At 49.0% G+C, this 15,000-nt stretch overlaps 1 protein-coding gene and 1 long non-coding RNA gene across 3 annotated transcripts in view; both read left to right on the top strand.

Annotated features, from left to right (window-relative positions):
- The window catches only part of LOC143017276 (uncharacterized), a 7,447-nt gene extending 5,455 nt beyond the window's left edge, over window positions 1-1,992 (top strand). The window contains exon 4 of the long non-coding RNA XR_012965601.1: window positions 861-1,992. This is a non-coding gene — a long non-coding RNA (uncharacterized LOC143017276). The remainder of the gene's footprint in view (window positions 1-860) is intronic.
- Window positions 1,993-3,465: 1,473 nt separating this feature from the next.
- Window positions 3,466-15,000, top strand: part of flnba (filamin B a) — a 36,728-nt gene continuing 25,193 nt past the window's right edge. Inside the window, exons 1-2 of one of the 2 annotated variants that reach the window (XM_076172007.1) lie at window positions 3,466-3,883; window positions 14,798-14,907. In XM_076172007.1, coding sequence (XP_076028122.1) covers window positions 3,592-3,883; window positions 14,798-14,907 — 402 coding nt within the window. In that variant the 5' untranslated portion in view covers window positions 3,466-3,591. The remainder of the gene's footprint in view (window positions 3,884-14,797; window positions 14,908-15,000) is intronic. The other variant, XM_076172008.1, reaches the window with a different exon arrangement.

Here is a 15,000-nt window from a genome sequence, read left to right as displayed (position 1 = left end):
CAAGCCCCCATGTTTACATAATTCAGCTCAGCTAAGTGGCTCAGGACGTCAGGGTGGTCCTGTAGGTGGTATCCCTTTAAGTGTTGGTGTGTGGGCGGGGCCTCCACCGTCATGCCACGCCCCTTTAAGGTCCTCTCAGATTAACACACACCTCCCTGAGTGTCCCTGCCTGCCTGCTCCATCACTCAGGTCTCCCCCCCTCTCTCTCTCACAGGTTTCATTTCATTTGGTTTTAATCTGCTTCAGTCTTCTTCTTGTTGTTTTCACTGCAGGGTTGCTGGTTTCATTTCTTTAGCTTTCTTCAGCTCTTCTTCTTCTTCTTCCATCTTCCTTGTCCTCCACATTCTCTCCATCCTGTTGTGGTGTGGTTTGCTGCTTGTTGACTTCCTGTCTCTGGACCTTCTGTCCTCTCTGTCCTCCTCTGTTGTTTCTGCCTGGAAGCTCATTTCAATCAGGGACATTTAGAGCAGAGGAAGAGAGAATGAGCTCACATGAGGAAGAGATGAGTGTGAAGGAGAATAACGTACCCCCCTCTCAACCTGCAGTCAGACAGAAGACCTGAGAGCAGTGAGGAGCTCTGCTGCTTCTCTTTGATTTGAGCTTCCACCTCTTTGCTCCTCATCTTCCTCTCCTCCTCTCCCTTTGTCTTCATCACTTTTCTCTTCATTATCTCTTGTAGTGAGGTTTGGGTCAAATAAAGGACGAGACTGATCAATAATTCAATTCTCTCTCTCTCTCTCTCTCTCTCTCTCTCTCTCGCTCTTCTCTCTCTCTCTCTCGCTCTTCTCTCTCTCTCTCTCTCGCTCTTCTCTCTCTCTCTCTCTCTCTCTCCTCTCTCTCTCTCTCTCTCTCTCACACAGAGTGGCTGGAGTCCCTGGATGCCGGTCATCGCGGTGATGGTTGCCGTGACGGCAGCCGTCCTCTACCCTAACCTCTCCAAAAGCAGCTCCACCTAGGACACACACACACACACACTCTCACACACACACACAGGGCAGTGAGGAGAGCCTCACTACTCTCCTTGTATAAAGTGTAATTGTACATAATTGTAGAGGGAATATAAAGGTTTTGGTTTCTACAGAGGATTCAGATTCTTCTCCGTTTATTTAGTTTGTTTGTTGTTTTTATTCTCGGTTCTCTCTCGGCGGTGGGGGGGCTTTTTGGGTTTGCGTCTCTCTGCTGGTTTCCCGGTCGCGGCCCGTTCTCCAGCAGGTCCTCGGGCCCCTCAAACCCGCCGAGGCCACGCCCCCATGGGCCAAGTGAGCGTGACCAGCAGCCTGGTCACTCAGCCTGGTCACGGCAGAGTACAGGCGGCAGAGTATAGGCAGAGTACAGGCGGCAGAGTACAGGCGGCAGAGTACAGGCAGAGTACAGGCGGCAGAGTACAGGCAGAGTTCAGGCGGCAGAGTATAGGCAGAGTACAGGCGGCAGAGTACAGGCAGAGTTCAGGCGGCAGAGTACAGGCGACAGAGTACAGGCGGCAGAGTACAGGCGACAGAGTTCAGATGACGTACACATAAAGAACATGTTTTGTGTGTCTCATCTTACATTTTGCTGTTGGAAGACTTCATGTCCTCATTGTGGTCAGGATCATATCTGACTCCTTCACTTTACCTGTGAGGCCCAGCGTGTGAACGGCCTGTGAGGTTAGCTTGACTCACACTGTGACTGTAGATTATAGTTGAGTCACAGCAGGAGGAGCTGCAGGATCACCGTGTGTTCACCTGTGTTCATGAGAGAACTACAGCCAGAGCTCATTCATCCAACAATCAGAAAACACAATCCTCTACTGGATCAGTACTCCAGTGTGCTGCTCTGTACCCCTCTGTGCTGCTCTGTGCTGCTCTGTACTGCTCTGTACTCCTGCAGGCGTCGGCCTCACGGCGGCTCTGAGTCGCTCACTAACCTGTTCCTGTTTCAGTCGGCCATGTTGGTGTTTCTCAGTGGTTTATTGTGTCGTTCGTTCCCCTGAGGGGGTCAAAGGGTTTGGGGGGGGGTAGAGGAGGGGGGGGGGGGGTGTTTGTGGAGGGGGGGTGCATCAATCAAAGCCAAATAATTAAAAGAAAGAAATGCGATTTATTTTCTGTGCTCTTGCTTCTGGCACAGGAAGGGGTTAAAGTGCCTCTGATGTAACTAACAAACACCACAGTGTGTGTATGTGTGCGCACACACACTTGACACGCACACACACACCTTTTGTGTTCTGTGGATGTCTGGGCTCAGAGTGTGAAGACGCTGTGTTGGACGACGGACGAGTGTGTGTGTGTGTGTGTGTGTGTGTGTGTGTGTGTGTGTGTGTGTGTGTGTGTGTGTGTGTGTGTGTGTGTGTGTGTGTGTGTGTGTGTGTGTGTGTGTGTGTGTGTGTGTGTGTGTGTGTGTGTGTGTGTGTGTGTGTGTGTGTGTGTGTGTGTGTGTGTCACCAGCGACTCCTACTGGCCCCTCAGGCCCGACGTCAGCTGGGGACCAAAGTCTGCCGTTAATCTGGAGTCTTTCCACACGTGATGATGTCGTCTAACGCTGAGTCGGCTAAACACATAAGCTTTAATGTTTAACGTCCGTCCTCCAACACGTGTGTGTGTGTGTGTGTGTTTCTCTGTCTTGTCTCTGTTAAACGAACAAAGTGATGTTTCTAAACACTACAGAGAGAGAATTGTAAAATAAAATGTTATTGAGCGATGCTACTAGACTTATTTTGTTAAACCTGTTTAGAGATGAGAGCTTAGAGGTGATGAAGATGAAGATGATGTATTGAATATGCAGAGATGTTTGGATTAAAGTTGTAGCAACATGAAGCACCAACATGTTTCCTTTCTTCATTTGTGTGTGTGTGTGTGTGTGTGTGAGAGAGAGAGTGTGTGTGAGAACTGTAGGAGGATTAAGGTGAGATCATAAACTGAAGGGTGGAGATGGTGTGATGTAATACACACACACATGTTCAGGCCTGACTAATGGTGCAATCACTGTGTGTTCACACGACAAACACACATCAATCATCCATCTGAACACCATGTCTCTGTCTTTCTGTCTCTCTCTCTCCCTCTTTCTCTCTCTCACCCTCCCTCCCTCTATGTTGTTAAATACACATTAATGTTAAGTCTGTATATAAGAGGAAACAGAAGTAAACTCATGTTATCTTTGCTCACTGTAAAACACTAAATACCCCGAAATAAAGAAGAAAATAAAAAGACACAAAGCTCAAACATGGATATAAACTGCAGCTCTCACACACACACACACACACACACACACACACACACACACACACACACACACACACACACACACACACACACACACACACACACACACACACACACACACACACACACACACACACACACACACACACACACACACACTCTTTAGTGTCTCTTTACTAAAGACCAGATTGTCACCAATAGGGGGCGATATTACCTCAATGATGTGAGGAAGCTGCCCTGCCCGAGTTTACAAAGTAGCACCTGAACGCCTCACGGGCATGTAGTCAGAAGTGAGGGAGAAACTCCGCACAGACGCGACCCTGCTCAGAGGCACTCAGGCAGTCCGAACCGAGCCCGACCAGTAGCGCGGAACCAGCGAAGCCCCGCCACCATGCCGGCCACAGAGAAGGATCTGGCCGACGACGCTCCGTGGAAGAAAATCCAGCAGAACACCTTCACCCGCTGGACCAACGAGCACCTGAAGTGCGTCAACAAGAGGATCGCGGACCTGCAGCTGGACCTCGGCGACGGCCTGCGGCTCATCGCGCTGCTGGAGGTCCTGAGCCAGAAGAAGATGTACCGAAAGTACCACCAGAGGCCCAACTTCAGGCAGATGAAGCTGGAGAACGTGTCCGTGGCGCTGGAGTTCCTGGACAAGGAGAACATCAAGCTGGTGTCCATCGGTGAGTTCAGTCAGCAGCTCCATTCATTGGTCTGGAACTTTCTGAGGCTCGCAAACTCAGAACACGAGTCCGAGTCCGGGTCCGAGAGCCGAGAGTCTGTTTGAGGGGAACTCTGTCTCACTTGTAAGCACTCAGTGGGTCTGAACGCGCTGCTTACTGGCGTCTGAAGCACGAACCAAACCTCCTCCACTAATCGGTCATTTATGATTTTATCGATTACAGATGCTTTCAGGTGACTTATCGACACGGAATTGGCTTTTACTGAGGCGTCCACGCTCTCTGTTTAATTCGGCTTCACGTTTAGCCACAAAACTGCGACTTTTCAGGATCAAATCTGAGTTTTCTGAAGTTTGGCCGTTGCGGACAAACGGCGACTTTTCAAAGTGGAGTTCTGATGAGCAGAAGAGCCACAGAAACCAAACAATGACCGGATATCTGCAGGTCTGTTCAATTAAACGTTGCAGGACTCAAACAGACGGTCTGATGAAGAGCCTCTGTAGTCTTCATCAGACCGTCTGATGATCAGAGCGTCTGATCAGTCTTCATCAGTCTTCATCAGTCATCTTAACCTTTGTAAAGCTCACTCTGTGGCTGTAGGATGGAGATGTTAAGAGAACCTGTGGCTATTGAGCTGGCAGCAACTTCCTGTGATTGGTCAACAGGTAAACACATGACGCCTGTAAGTCTGAGGCGTTTGTAGCTTTTGTCTTAACTGTAACTCCAAAAGCGAGACGAGCTCCTGACCAATCAGAACCCTGAAGACCTGAACGCTGAGGACACAAAGTCAAATCTGAGTTCTCACATTGATCTGGACACACACACACACACACACACACACACACACACACACACACACACACACACACACACACACACACAATATGTCGCTGTTGTACGAAGCATCCCACTCCTGGATGAATGACATCATCGCTCAGATGTCTGTGGTTACGGCTGTGGGCAATCCCAGGTGTGTGTGTGTGTGTGTGTGTGCGTGTGCGTAATAGAAGTTGGGGGGATGATGAATACTTGGGAATCTTGTCGTGTGTGTGTGTGTGTGTGTGTGTGTGTGGTAGATGACTTTGTTGTGGTTAAATGTGCAGACAGACAGTTAGTGGGCGTGGCAGGTAGACAGGTTGATCTTCATGCAGAGTTACAGGGATTGGAGCTCAAAATGTGTTGTTTGTATGTGGAGCAAGAAGGCAAGAGTGAAACAGACGGGGTGAGACAGACAGAGTGAGACAGTGAGACAGGCTGTGTACGGGGCTCAGTAATGTAAAACTGTAGGTTTGATTTTCCACAGTAGAAAGGAAATGACTGGGTGGGACACACACACACACACACACACACACAGACACACACACACACACACACACACACACACAGAAATCCTTGTTTTCTCCCATACGTTACATCACACACAGACAGACAGACAGACAGACACACACACACACACACAGCTGTCTCAGGTGGTCAAACCTCCTGCTTGTTTTTATTTCACCAATAACAGAAACAACAAAACAGAGAGGCCAGCAAACCTGCAGGTCGTCTGATCACGACTCAGCCGCTCACAACCGTCTGTCACATACCTGTGTGTGTGTGTGTGTGTGTGTGTGTGTGTGTGTGTGTGTGTGTGTGTGTGTGTGTGTGTGTGTGTGTGTGTGTGTGTGTGTGTGTGTGTGTGTGTGTGTGTGTGTGTGTGTGTGTGTGCCCACATGTTGATGACCCCTCTCAGCTCAGCCTTCGTCTGCACTTGACCTTGTGTGTGTGTGTGTGTGTGTGTGTGTGTGTGTGGAGCTTCTGCTGCTTTGACTGCAGGCTGGGACATTTGAATGATGATGTGGAGGCTGGGGTTTGTTTGAATAAAGAACAAATTTGATCTCATGTCTGCATGGATGAAGCAGCTGACGGTGGTCATGTATGTTGGTGTGGAGGCTGGAACACGGAGCTCACGTGTTTGGGCTCATGGTGACGGCGCCGCCTGGAGCAGAACCATCAGAGACACCGGGGGAGGAAAACAAAGACACTGACTCAGACCTACAGAGATATGTGGTCCCTGAACGCACCATAGGAAACCTAAGTGTGTGTGTGTGTGGAGGCAGCAGTGCATGAAGCAACTGTATTATCACACAGTTTCAGATTGTGAAACTGTGTGTGTGTGTGTGTGCGGAGCTTGTATGAAAAGGGCGTTGGCCTTGTTCCTGTGCAGACAGGTGTGTGTGTGTGTGTGTGTGATGTAACATAGGTGAGAAAACACAAGGATTTCTCTGTGTGTGTGTGTGTGTGTGTGTGTGTGTGTGTGTGTGTGTGTGTGTGTGTGTGTGTGTGTGTGTGTGTGTGTGTGTGTGTGTGTGTGTGTGTGTGTGTGTGTGTGTGTGTGTGTGTGTGTGTGTGTGTGTGTGTGTGTGTGTGTGTGTGTGTGTGTTGAAACCCACAGTGTTAAATGTGTCGGGCTGATGTGAGCTGGCTGCTCCTCTCAGTCTGTCAATGATTACCTCTGCCGAGGAGGTGTGTGTGGGTGGAGGAGATCACTTGTAGACCAAGGAACATTGTTGTTCATTTTGAGGAGGATCAGTAGGATCTGGATCAGTAGGACCTGGATCAGTAGGACCTGGATCAGTAGGACCTGGATCAGTAGGATTTGGATCAGTAGGATCTGGATCACTAGGATCTGGATCAGCTGAAATGGAGCTGATTCAGTAAAGGACAAACAGTCAGAATGGATCTTCAGCCGTATGGACAACTGACCTCTGACCTGACCACACACACACACAGTTCCTCTCTCCTTGTTAATGACATCTTCCTTCATGATATCATTAACATCTGTGTCATCATTCATGATGTCATAAAAGAAACAGTGATGTGTGTGTGTGTGTGTGTGTGTTGTGCCTTGGAAGAGGTATGAGCTGCTTCCTTCTTTCTGGTGTGGATTTTCTGACTGTGTGTGTTTGATTTCTGCTGTTTAATAGAATTTAATAAATTTATTCAGGAGCTTTTCAGAGCTCGAGTGATACTGGAACACACTACACACACACACACACACACACACACACACACACACACACACAGAACCAGCCCAACGGGATTTGTTGCTTTCAGTTGTGAGGCCTGTGACCCGTTTCTCACACACATACGCACACACACACACACACACGCACAGAGCTTACCTGGCCTCCTGTGCAGAGCCTCAGGCTGTGTTTTTGCTGACTTATTGTCTCTGCAGGCTGTAACATGAAGTGTGTGTGTGTGCGTGTGTGCGCGTGTCCTGATGGATCCATGTAGTTTCCTCTCGAAGCTCTACATTTCTGCTGGATTCACTTGAGCTTGACACACACACACACACGCACGCACACACACACACACACACAGATCCTTGGTTGCCATGGCGCTGTGTGTCAACAGTGCTCTCTGTCCAGCTCGGCTTGTTTAGCGTCTGACAGTTGAATGTGTTCAGCCGAACACACTCGTTCACACAGTGTCGAAAGTGTGTGTGTGTGTGTGTGTGTGTGTGTGTGTGTGTGTGTGTGTGTGTGTGTGTGTGTGTGTGTGTGTGTGTGTGTGTGTGTGTGTGTGTGTGTGTGTGTGTGTGTGTGTGTGTGTGTGTGTGTGTGTGTGTGTGTGTGTGTGTGTGTCAGCTTGGCGAGACATTAAGGCTGTCGATGTTTGTTGTCGTTTCACTCTGGAGGTTTTTTTGTAATGTGGCGTTGGGAGCAACATGAGAGGAAACAGGAAGTAGAAGCTGCACAGTGAAGCAACACGGTTTAACCTTCAGTATCCATGGGGACCATTCATGTGTTCATAGCAGGGGTGGAGCCTAATGTGCCACCTATTATTGTTAATAAGTCTGTCAGTCTGAACTTAGCAGATGTTACATATAAGTATTCAGTCATGAGTCAGTCGGACTTCAATGCTGCAGAATTGTGACAAAAAATTCACCAGAATGAAAGTTTAGCTACACACACCTGGGACTCCAGACAACAAGAAGACACACACACACACACACACACACACACACACACACACACACACACACACACACACACACACACACACTTACACACTCACTCACTCACGCTTACACACACACACACACACACACACACACACACACACACACACACTCACTCACTCACTCACTCACTCACTCACTCACTCACTCACTCACTCACTCACTCACTCACTCACTCACTCACTCACTCACTCACTCTCACTCTCACTCTCACACATGCGTGCACTCTGTGAGAAAAGCGTCCCAAGGTCAGCTCTAGATGAGATTCCACTTGTTGTCGTGGCAACCTGAGTAAACAGTCAGTGATTGGCGGGGCGGGGGGGGGGTGGTGTGTCACTGAAGCTCCAGAAGCTTGTGTGTGTGTGTGTGTGTGTGTGTGTGTGTGTGCACCACACATAAAGCCTCTGTGTGTCTGTGCTGCATAGAAGGTAACTCGAGAAAAGCAGAGATATAGGCTTACACACACACACACACACACACACACACACACACAGGTCTGTGTTCATCTCTCTCTCTCTTCCTCTCTCTCCCTCTCCCTCTGCCTCTCCCTCTCTGCCTCTCCCTCTCTGCCTCTCTCTCTCTCTCTCTCTCTCTCTCTCTCTCTCTCTCTCTCTGAGTGAAGTTTCTCTGGTTTCTAAAGTGAAGCTGCAGTTTCAGTCTGAGTGAAGAAGCTGAGCCTCAAAGTTCAGACTGCAGCATAGAGTAACAACACTCACAGGTGTGTGTGTGTGGGGGGGGGGGTTATGATGATCGACTTTGATCCCTGATTAGCAAATGTTCAAGTGAAACAAGAAGACTGAAGTTAAACTGATAACATGTCCACACACACACACACACACACACACACACACACACACACACACACACACACACACACACACACACACACACACACACACACACACACACACTGGTTGTATCATGTTGAGCAGACCTTCACACCTTCATGATGCTGAATCATTATTTTGTTTGTCACATTGTGTTCTGGAGTTACAGCCTCTGTGGCGTCACACACACTGACACACACACACACACTCAAACCCTAACCCTCTGCTTACACACTGATACACACTCTCTCTCTCTCCAGATGTTAGAATGTAACCATGACCAGATTAAAGAGAATGAGTCTCAGAAGGTCACCAGTTCGGGTTCGTCCTCTGATGATCTGTCTGTCTGTGAGGCTTAAGGGTGGAGCCGCCTGACGGCGCCACCATCAGGCGGCTCCGCTGCTGCTCAGGAGAAATGTGAGACGACCTGAACACGATGTCATCGTCCAGAGATGGGTTAGTTCCTGAGGTCACGAGCTTTGTGTTAACATGCATGTTTGTTGGATGATCCCACGTCTGCAGGGTGCTGGGGCCTCTGTGTGTGTGTGTGTGTGTGTGTGTGTGTGTGTGTGTGTTGCTTTTGTTCCTTTGCCATCACCCATTACGCCTCCCAGTAAATTGGGGGGGTTGATGTGAGTGTTTGCAGTGATTCAGGGGTGTGTGGGCGGAGCTATGATCTCACCACTGTGGAATCTGTGGATAGGAGACACACACACACACACACACACACACACACACACACACACACACACACACACACACACACACACACACACACACACACACACACACACACACACACACACACAGTAGCTCCATATCCTGTTTACTGCTGCAGGTACCCCCCCCCCCCTCCTCTCTTTCACAGGTCCTCTTTTTTCTCTTTGCTTCCTGCTTTTTGGTTTCATTCTTCTTCTCAAGATGATAAGAAACAACATGAAAACATCTCAGTGACCATGAGGGGGTCGTCCATGTGTCAGGGTCTGTCCGTCATCTGTGCTTCAGCAGAGGTGTAGTGGGCAGTGGACACAACGAGGCAGCATGAGGGCGCACGCACAGTTGTCCGTTACACACAGTTGTCCGTTACACACGGTTGTCCGTTACACACAGTTGTCTGTTACACACAGTTGTCCGTTACACACAGTTGTCTGTTACACACAGTTGTCCGTTACACACGGTTGTCCGTTACACACAGTTGTCCGTTACACACGGTTGTCTGTTACACACAGTTGTCCGTTACACACAGTTGTCTGTTACACACAGTTGTCTGTTACACACAGTTGTCCGTTACACACAGTTGCGGGACAAGCAGGTGGCAGCAGTGCGTCAGTAATAACATAGGTGAACTACATGTCCTGTGTGTGATTACAGGTAAACAGACATGTGATCACGTTACACAGGAGAGGTTTAGTGTGTTTGAATCATCTCGACACGCACGCGACACATGTTACATACTTAACAAGCAGCTGGAGTCTCTGTGACATCACCGTGACAACGTCTGCCTCAGGCACGCTCACAACAAAGTGCTGGTTAGGTGTGTGTGTGTGTGTGTGTGTGTGTGTTTCAGTGTAACAGCTGTTTGAAGTGGGGCGGCACTGGAGGCCTGAGGGCGAGAGACATCGATATTCATAGAGAGAAGTATGAAAGAAACAGAAGGTCCATGTTGGTGTGAGGCTCTATAAGACACGCCCACAAATGAGAGAGAGAGAGGGGGGGAGGCCATCACTCCGTCTGACAAGAAATGGTTAAATTTGTAAAAGGTTGACTAAGTTCAACCGCTACACACACACACACACACACACACACACACACCCCTCAGGTGATTGATTGGTGTGGTTTGACAGAATTCTCTAACCTGTACAGGGTGTGGCTGGGCTCGTCGTGTGTGTGTGTGTGTGTGTGTGTGTGTGTGTGTGTGTGTGTGTGTGTGTGTGTGTGTGTGTGTGTGTGTGTGTGTGTGTGTGTGTGTGTGTGTGTGTGTGTGTGTGTGTGTGCACTATACAGAGATTAAATGAAGCAGACTGGAGGGAGGTTGAACGATCAGCGCAGCTCTGTGTGTTCCTCTCTCAGTGTGTAGATGTTCCCCTCCTCCTCTTCAGGTCTGCAGGTCTCTGATGGACCCTGATGGATCCATGATCAGGTGTTGGAGCCTCTAAAGCTCCAGCTGCTGTGACGTGGCTCCATCAGGTGAAGCAGCTGAGAGGATGTAGAGCAGATAAACATGCAGAAGAAGAAGAACAGAGATGTGACCTGAAGAGAAGCACACACACATCTACAGGATGAGACACACACACACAAACACACAGTCTAACATCAGTGTGGTTAGAGGTTAGATGGCTGCAGTGTTTGCTCAGTGTGATCTGTAGTGATGTTTGGCTGAAGCCCACATCTGAATCAGTGCAGATGTTTGGACTCCTGTGTTGTTGGACGCTGGCGTTTCTGCGGTCAGCTCTTTGTGTAACTTCCTGTTCTGTGCTGTGCGGTGACGCATGATCAGAGACTGACTCACCTGCACACACACACACACACACCTGTTTACACACACTACACTTATCTCTCTCTCTGTCTCTCTGTCTTTCTCTCTGTCTCTCTCTCCCTCGCTCTCTCTCCGTCTCTGTCTCTGTCTCTTTCTCTTTGTCTCTCTCTGTCTGTCTGTGTGTCTGTCTGTCTGTCTGTCTCTCTCTCACTTTCTCTCTCTCTCACTTTCTCTCTGTCTCTCTCTCTCTCTCTGTCTCTCTCTCTCTCTCTCTCTCTCTCTCTCTCTCACTTTCTCTCTGTCTCTCTCTCTCTCTGTCTCTCTCTCGCTCTCTCTCTCTCTCTCTCACTTTCTCTCTGTCTCTCTCTCTCTCTGTCTGTCTGTCTGTCTGTCTGTGTCTCTCTCTCTCTTCTTTTTGTGCACCTTCACCTGTGTTCTCCATGTATTGTTGCGTCTCCATAGCAGCAGGCTACAGATCAACAGTCTGTCCTGTGTGCCTTGGAGGCGGAGCTTAGTGAGGATTAGTGGACACATGAGCAGCAGGTGGGCGGAGCCTTTATGTGTAAACTTTCACCGTTTCACTCCGACGGCAGGAAATCTGTGTTTGACTGTTAATCTGGTTACTATGGGAGCATTGTTGACTGTAGCAGGTCGTGTGCTAACAGGTTAGCATGCTGCCCTGTGTGAACACGCTTGTAAACGTGTGTGTTACAGAAGTATCTGTCCCTTTGTGAGGCTCGCCCACTTCGCCTTTGTGGGGGTGTTTGTGTACGTGGGATGGTCTGGGTGGGCGGGGCCACTGGCCCCATTTTGTCAAACCACACCAATCAATCACCTGAGGGGTGTGTGTGTGTGTGTGTGTGTGTGTGTGGGTGTGGGTGTGTGTGTGTCAGTTGAATTTAGTCAACCTTTTACAAATTTAACCATTTCTTGTCAGACAGCTAATCTCTCTCTCTCCCTCTCTCTCTCTCTCTTTTTCTCTCTCTCTCTCTCTTTCTCTCTCTCTCTGGTCCTTGATTTGAACAATAGGCTGCCATGGTGATACCCTTGTTACACACAGAACTATGTGGACCAGAGCACTCCGACACACACACACACACACACACACACACATTGTTCAGGGTGATTATAAGCGTGAATGAATGTTCATTGAAGCCAAAATAGAATTTAATGAATGAAAATAACATTTGGAGGTTAAAATGAGACAAATGTAAAAGACTGTAACCATAGCGACTCATTGTATTTTAAAGGAGCATTGTGTCAAATGTGAAGCTTTATTAATAACATGTGATATGACTAAAGGGGGCGCTGTGACCTTTATGACATCACTTCCTGCCTTTGATTCTCAGACTTGAACACAAACAGCAGGCGTGTGGCGTCACGGTAACCAAATCCTGAAGCACTTCAATGTGTTTGGGACCTGATTTGTTTCTGTTTGAAATTGTAAATTGTAAAAAGTATTGTAATACATGTGTGTGTGTGTATAAGGTTGCTGGTGACAGGGTGTTTGCTGAGGAGGTGGCTGGGAGAGAGAGGGAGAGGGAGCGGGAACATGTGTGTACGTGTGTGTGTGTGTCCTTAATCACTGAAGTGTTGAGACACCCATGGGTGACACAGAACACTGCCAAGGCCACACCTACACATGAGCTGCTGAAACCTGACTGGAGCTTAGCCAGCTGACACACGCACACGCACACGCGCACAAGCACACCCATGAGTTGCAGGAGCATGTGGAGAAGACGATCATGTGAGGTCCCAGACTGATGATGAGATGTTTGCTGCTCCTCTGTGAGACTGAAGCAGGAAACACAGAGAGAGGAACAGGAGGATGATGTCACTGACTGAAGACTTTGATCTGCTTGCTGATGTGGTGTGGTGTGGTGTGGTGCGTGTGTGTGTGTGTGTGTGTGTGTGTTGAATCAGATCAGACAGAATTCCTGTTCACCCCTGATTATCTGATTAAACACCCTGTAATTTTAAAGACACACACACACACACACACACACACACACACACACACACACACACACACACACACACACACACACACACACACACACACACACACACACACACACACACACACACACACACACACACACACACACACACACACACACACACACAGTGTGATGAAAGGCTCGTTGCTTCAGTTTCCAGTGTGGCCACATGTTGCCATAACGACGTGAGGCCTCATGAAGCTGCAGGAGCATCAGAATCAGAATCAGAATCACTTTATTTGCCAATTAAGTTTGCGCTTAAGAGGAATTTGCTGTGGTTCTGTGTGTGAACGTGTAACATATAGAAAAAGACAACAGAAGACAACATATAAAACAACATAAAGCAACATGTACAAACAGCAGCTTGGTGAATACTTAAATTAAAAACACACTAAATTAAACTAAATTAAATAAGTGAACTAAATGAGTGCTGGTGAATAAGGGGTTAAAAAACATGCAGGGGATTATTGAATAAATGAACTTAAGACTACTGTTAAATAAAGGGAAGGTGCAGGGGTTTGTTGTGAGTCAGTGTCAGACCCGGGCCTTGTTGATGAGGCCCACTGCCGAGGGGAAGAAGCTGGATTTGTGGCGTGAGGTTTTGGTCCTGATGGACCTCAGCCTTCTGCCAGAGGGGAGGGTTAAAAACAGTTTGTGTCCAGGGTGGGAGGGGTCGGCCAGGATCTTGCCTGCCCGCTTCAGGGTCCGGGAGGCGTACAGGTCCTGGAGGGACGGCAGGTTGCAGCCGATCACCTTCTCGGCACAGCGGATGATACGCTGCAGCCTGCCCTTGTCCTTGGCAGTGGCTGCAGCGTACCAGACGGTGATGGAGGAGGTGAGGATGGACTCAATGATGGCAGAGTAGAAGCGTACCATCAATGTCTTTGGCAGGCCCAACTTCTTCAGCTGCCGCAGGAAGTACATCCTTTGCTGGGCTTTCTTGGTGAGGGAGCTGATGTTGAGCTCCCACTTGAGGTCCTGGGAGATGATGGCTCCCAGGAAACGAAAGGACTCCACAGTGTCAACTGGGGAGTCACAGAGTGATGGGGGAGGGCGGGGCTGCGTTCAGTCGGAAATCCACGACCATCTCCTTTGTTTTCAGAGCATTAAGCTCCAGATTGTTACGCCTGCACCAGTTCAGCAGACGGTCAGTCTCCTGCCTGTAGGCGGACTCGTCCCCATCAGAGATGAGTCCAATGAGGGTGGTGTCGTCCGCAAACTTCAGGACCTGGACTGACTGATGACTGGAGGTGCAGTCGTTTGTGTATAAAGAGAAGAGCAGAGGGGAAAGAACGCAGCCTTGAGGGGAACCGGTGCTGATGGAGCGTGAGGCAGAGACGTGTTTCCCCAGCTTCACGTGCTGCTTCCTGTCAGTCAGGAAGTCTGTGATCCACCTGCAGGTGGAGTCGGGCACATGGAGCTGGGAGAGCTTGTCCTGCACCAGTGAGGGGATGATGGTGTGGAAGGCAGAGCTGAAGTCAACAAACATAAACACACCGTCGCATTTAAATAAACATGAATGAAAGACAGTCTGCATCCTTGTGAGTGTGTGTGTGTGAGTGAGTGTGTGTGTGTTGGTCCTCAGCTGTCCCTCTCTGTCCTCAGACTCTAAGGCCATTGTGGACGGGAACCTGAAGCTGATCCTGGGTGTGATCTGGACCCTGATCCTGCATTACTCCATCTCTATGCCAGTGTGGGACGGTGAGGATGAGGAGGTACGTCTGACCAACTCTTCCTCCCTTCTGTCCAACTCTTCCTCCCTTCTCTCCACCTCTTCGTCCTGTCTCTCCTCTTCAGTTGGTTGAGTG

This window comes from Genypterus blacodes, unplaced genomic scaffold (genome assembly GCF_046128005.1).
Source record: "Genypterus blacodes isolate CSIRO-AG114 ecotype Tasmania unplaced genomic scaffold, CSIRO-AGI_Gbla_v1 ptg000278l_1, whole genome shotgun sequence".
Taxonomy (NCBI): domain Eukaryota; kingdom Metazoa; phylum Chordata; class Actinopteri; order Ophidiiformes; family Ophidiidae; genus Genypterus; species Genypterus blacodes.
The sequence above is the reverse complement of the archived record's forward strand: the minus strand, read 5'-3'. Positions and strand labels throughout refer to the sequence as shown.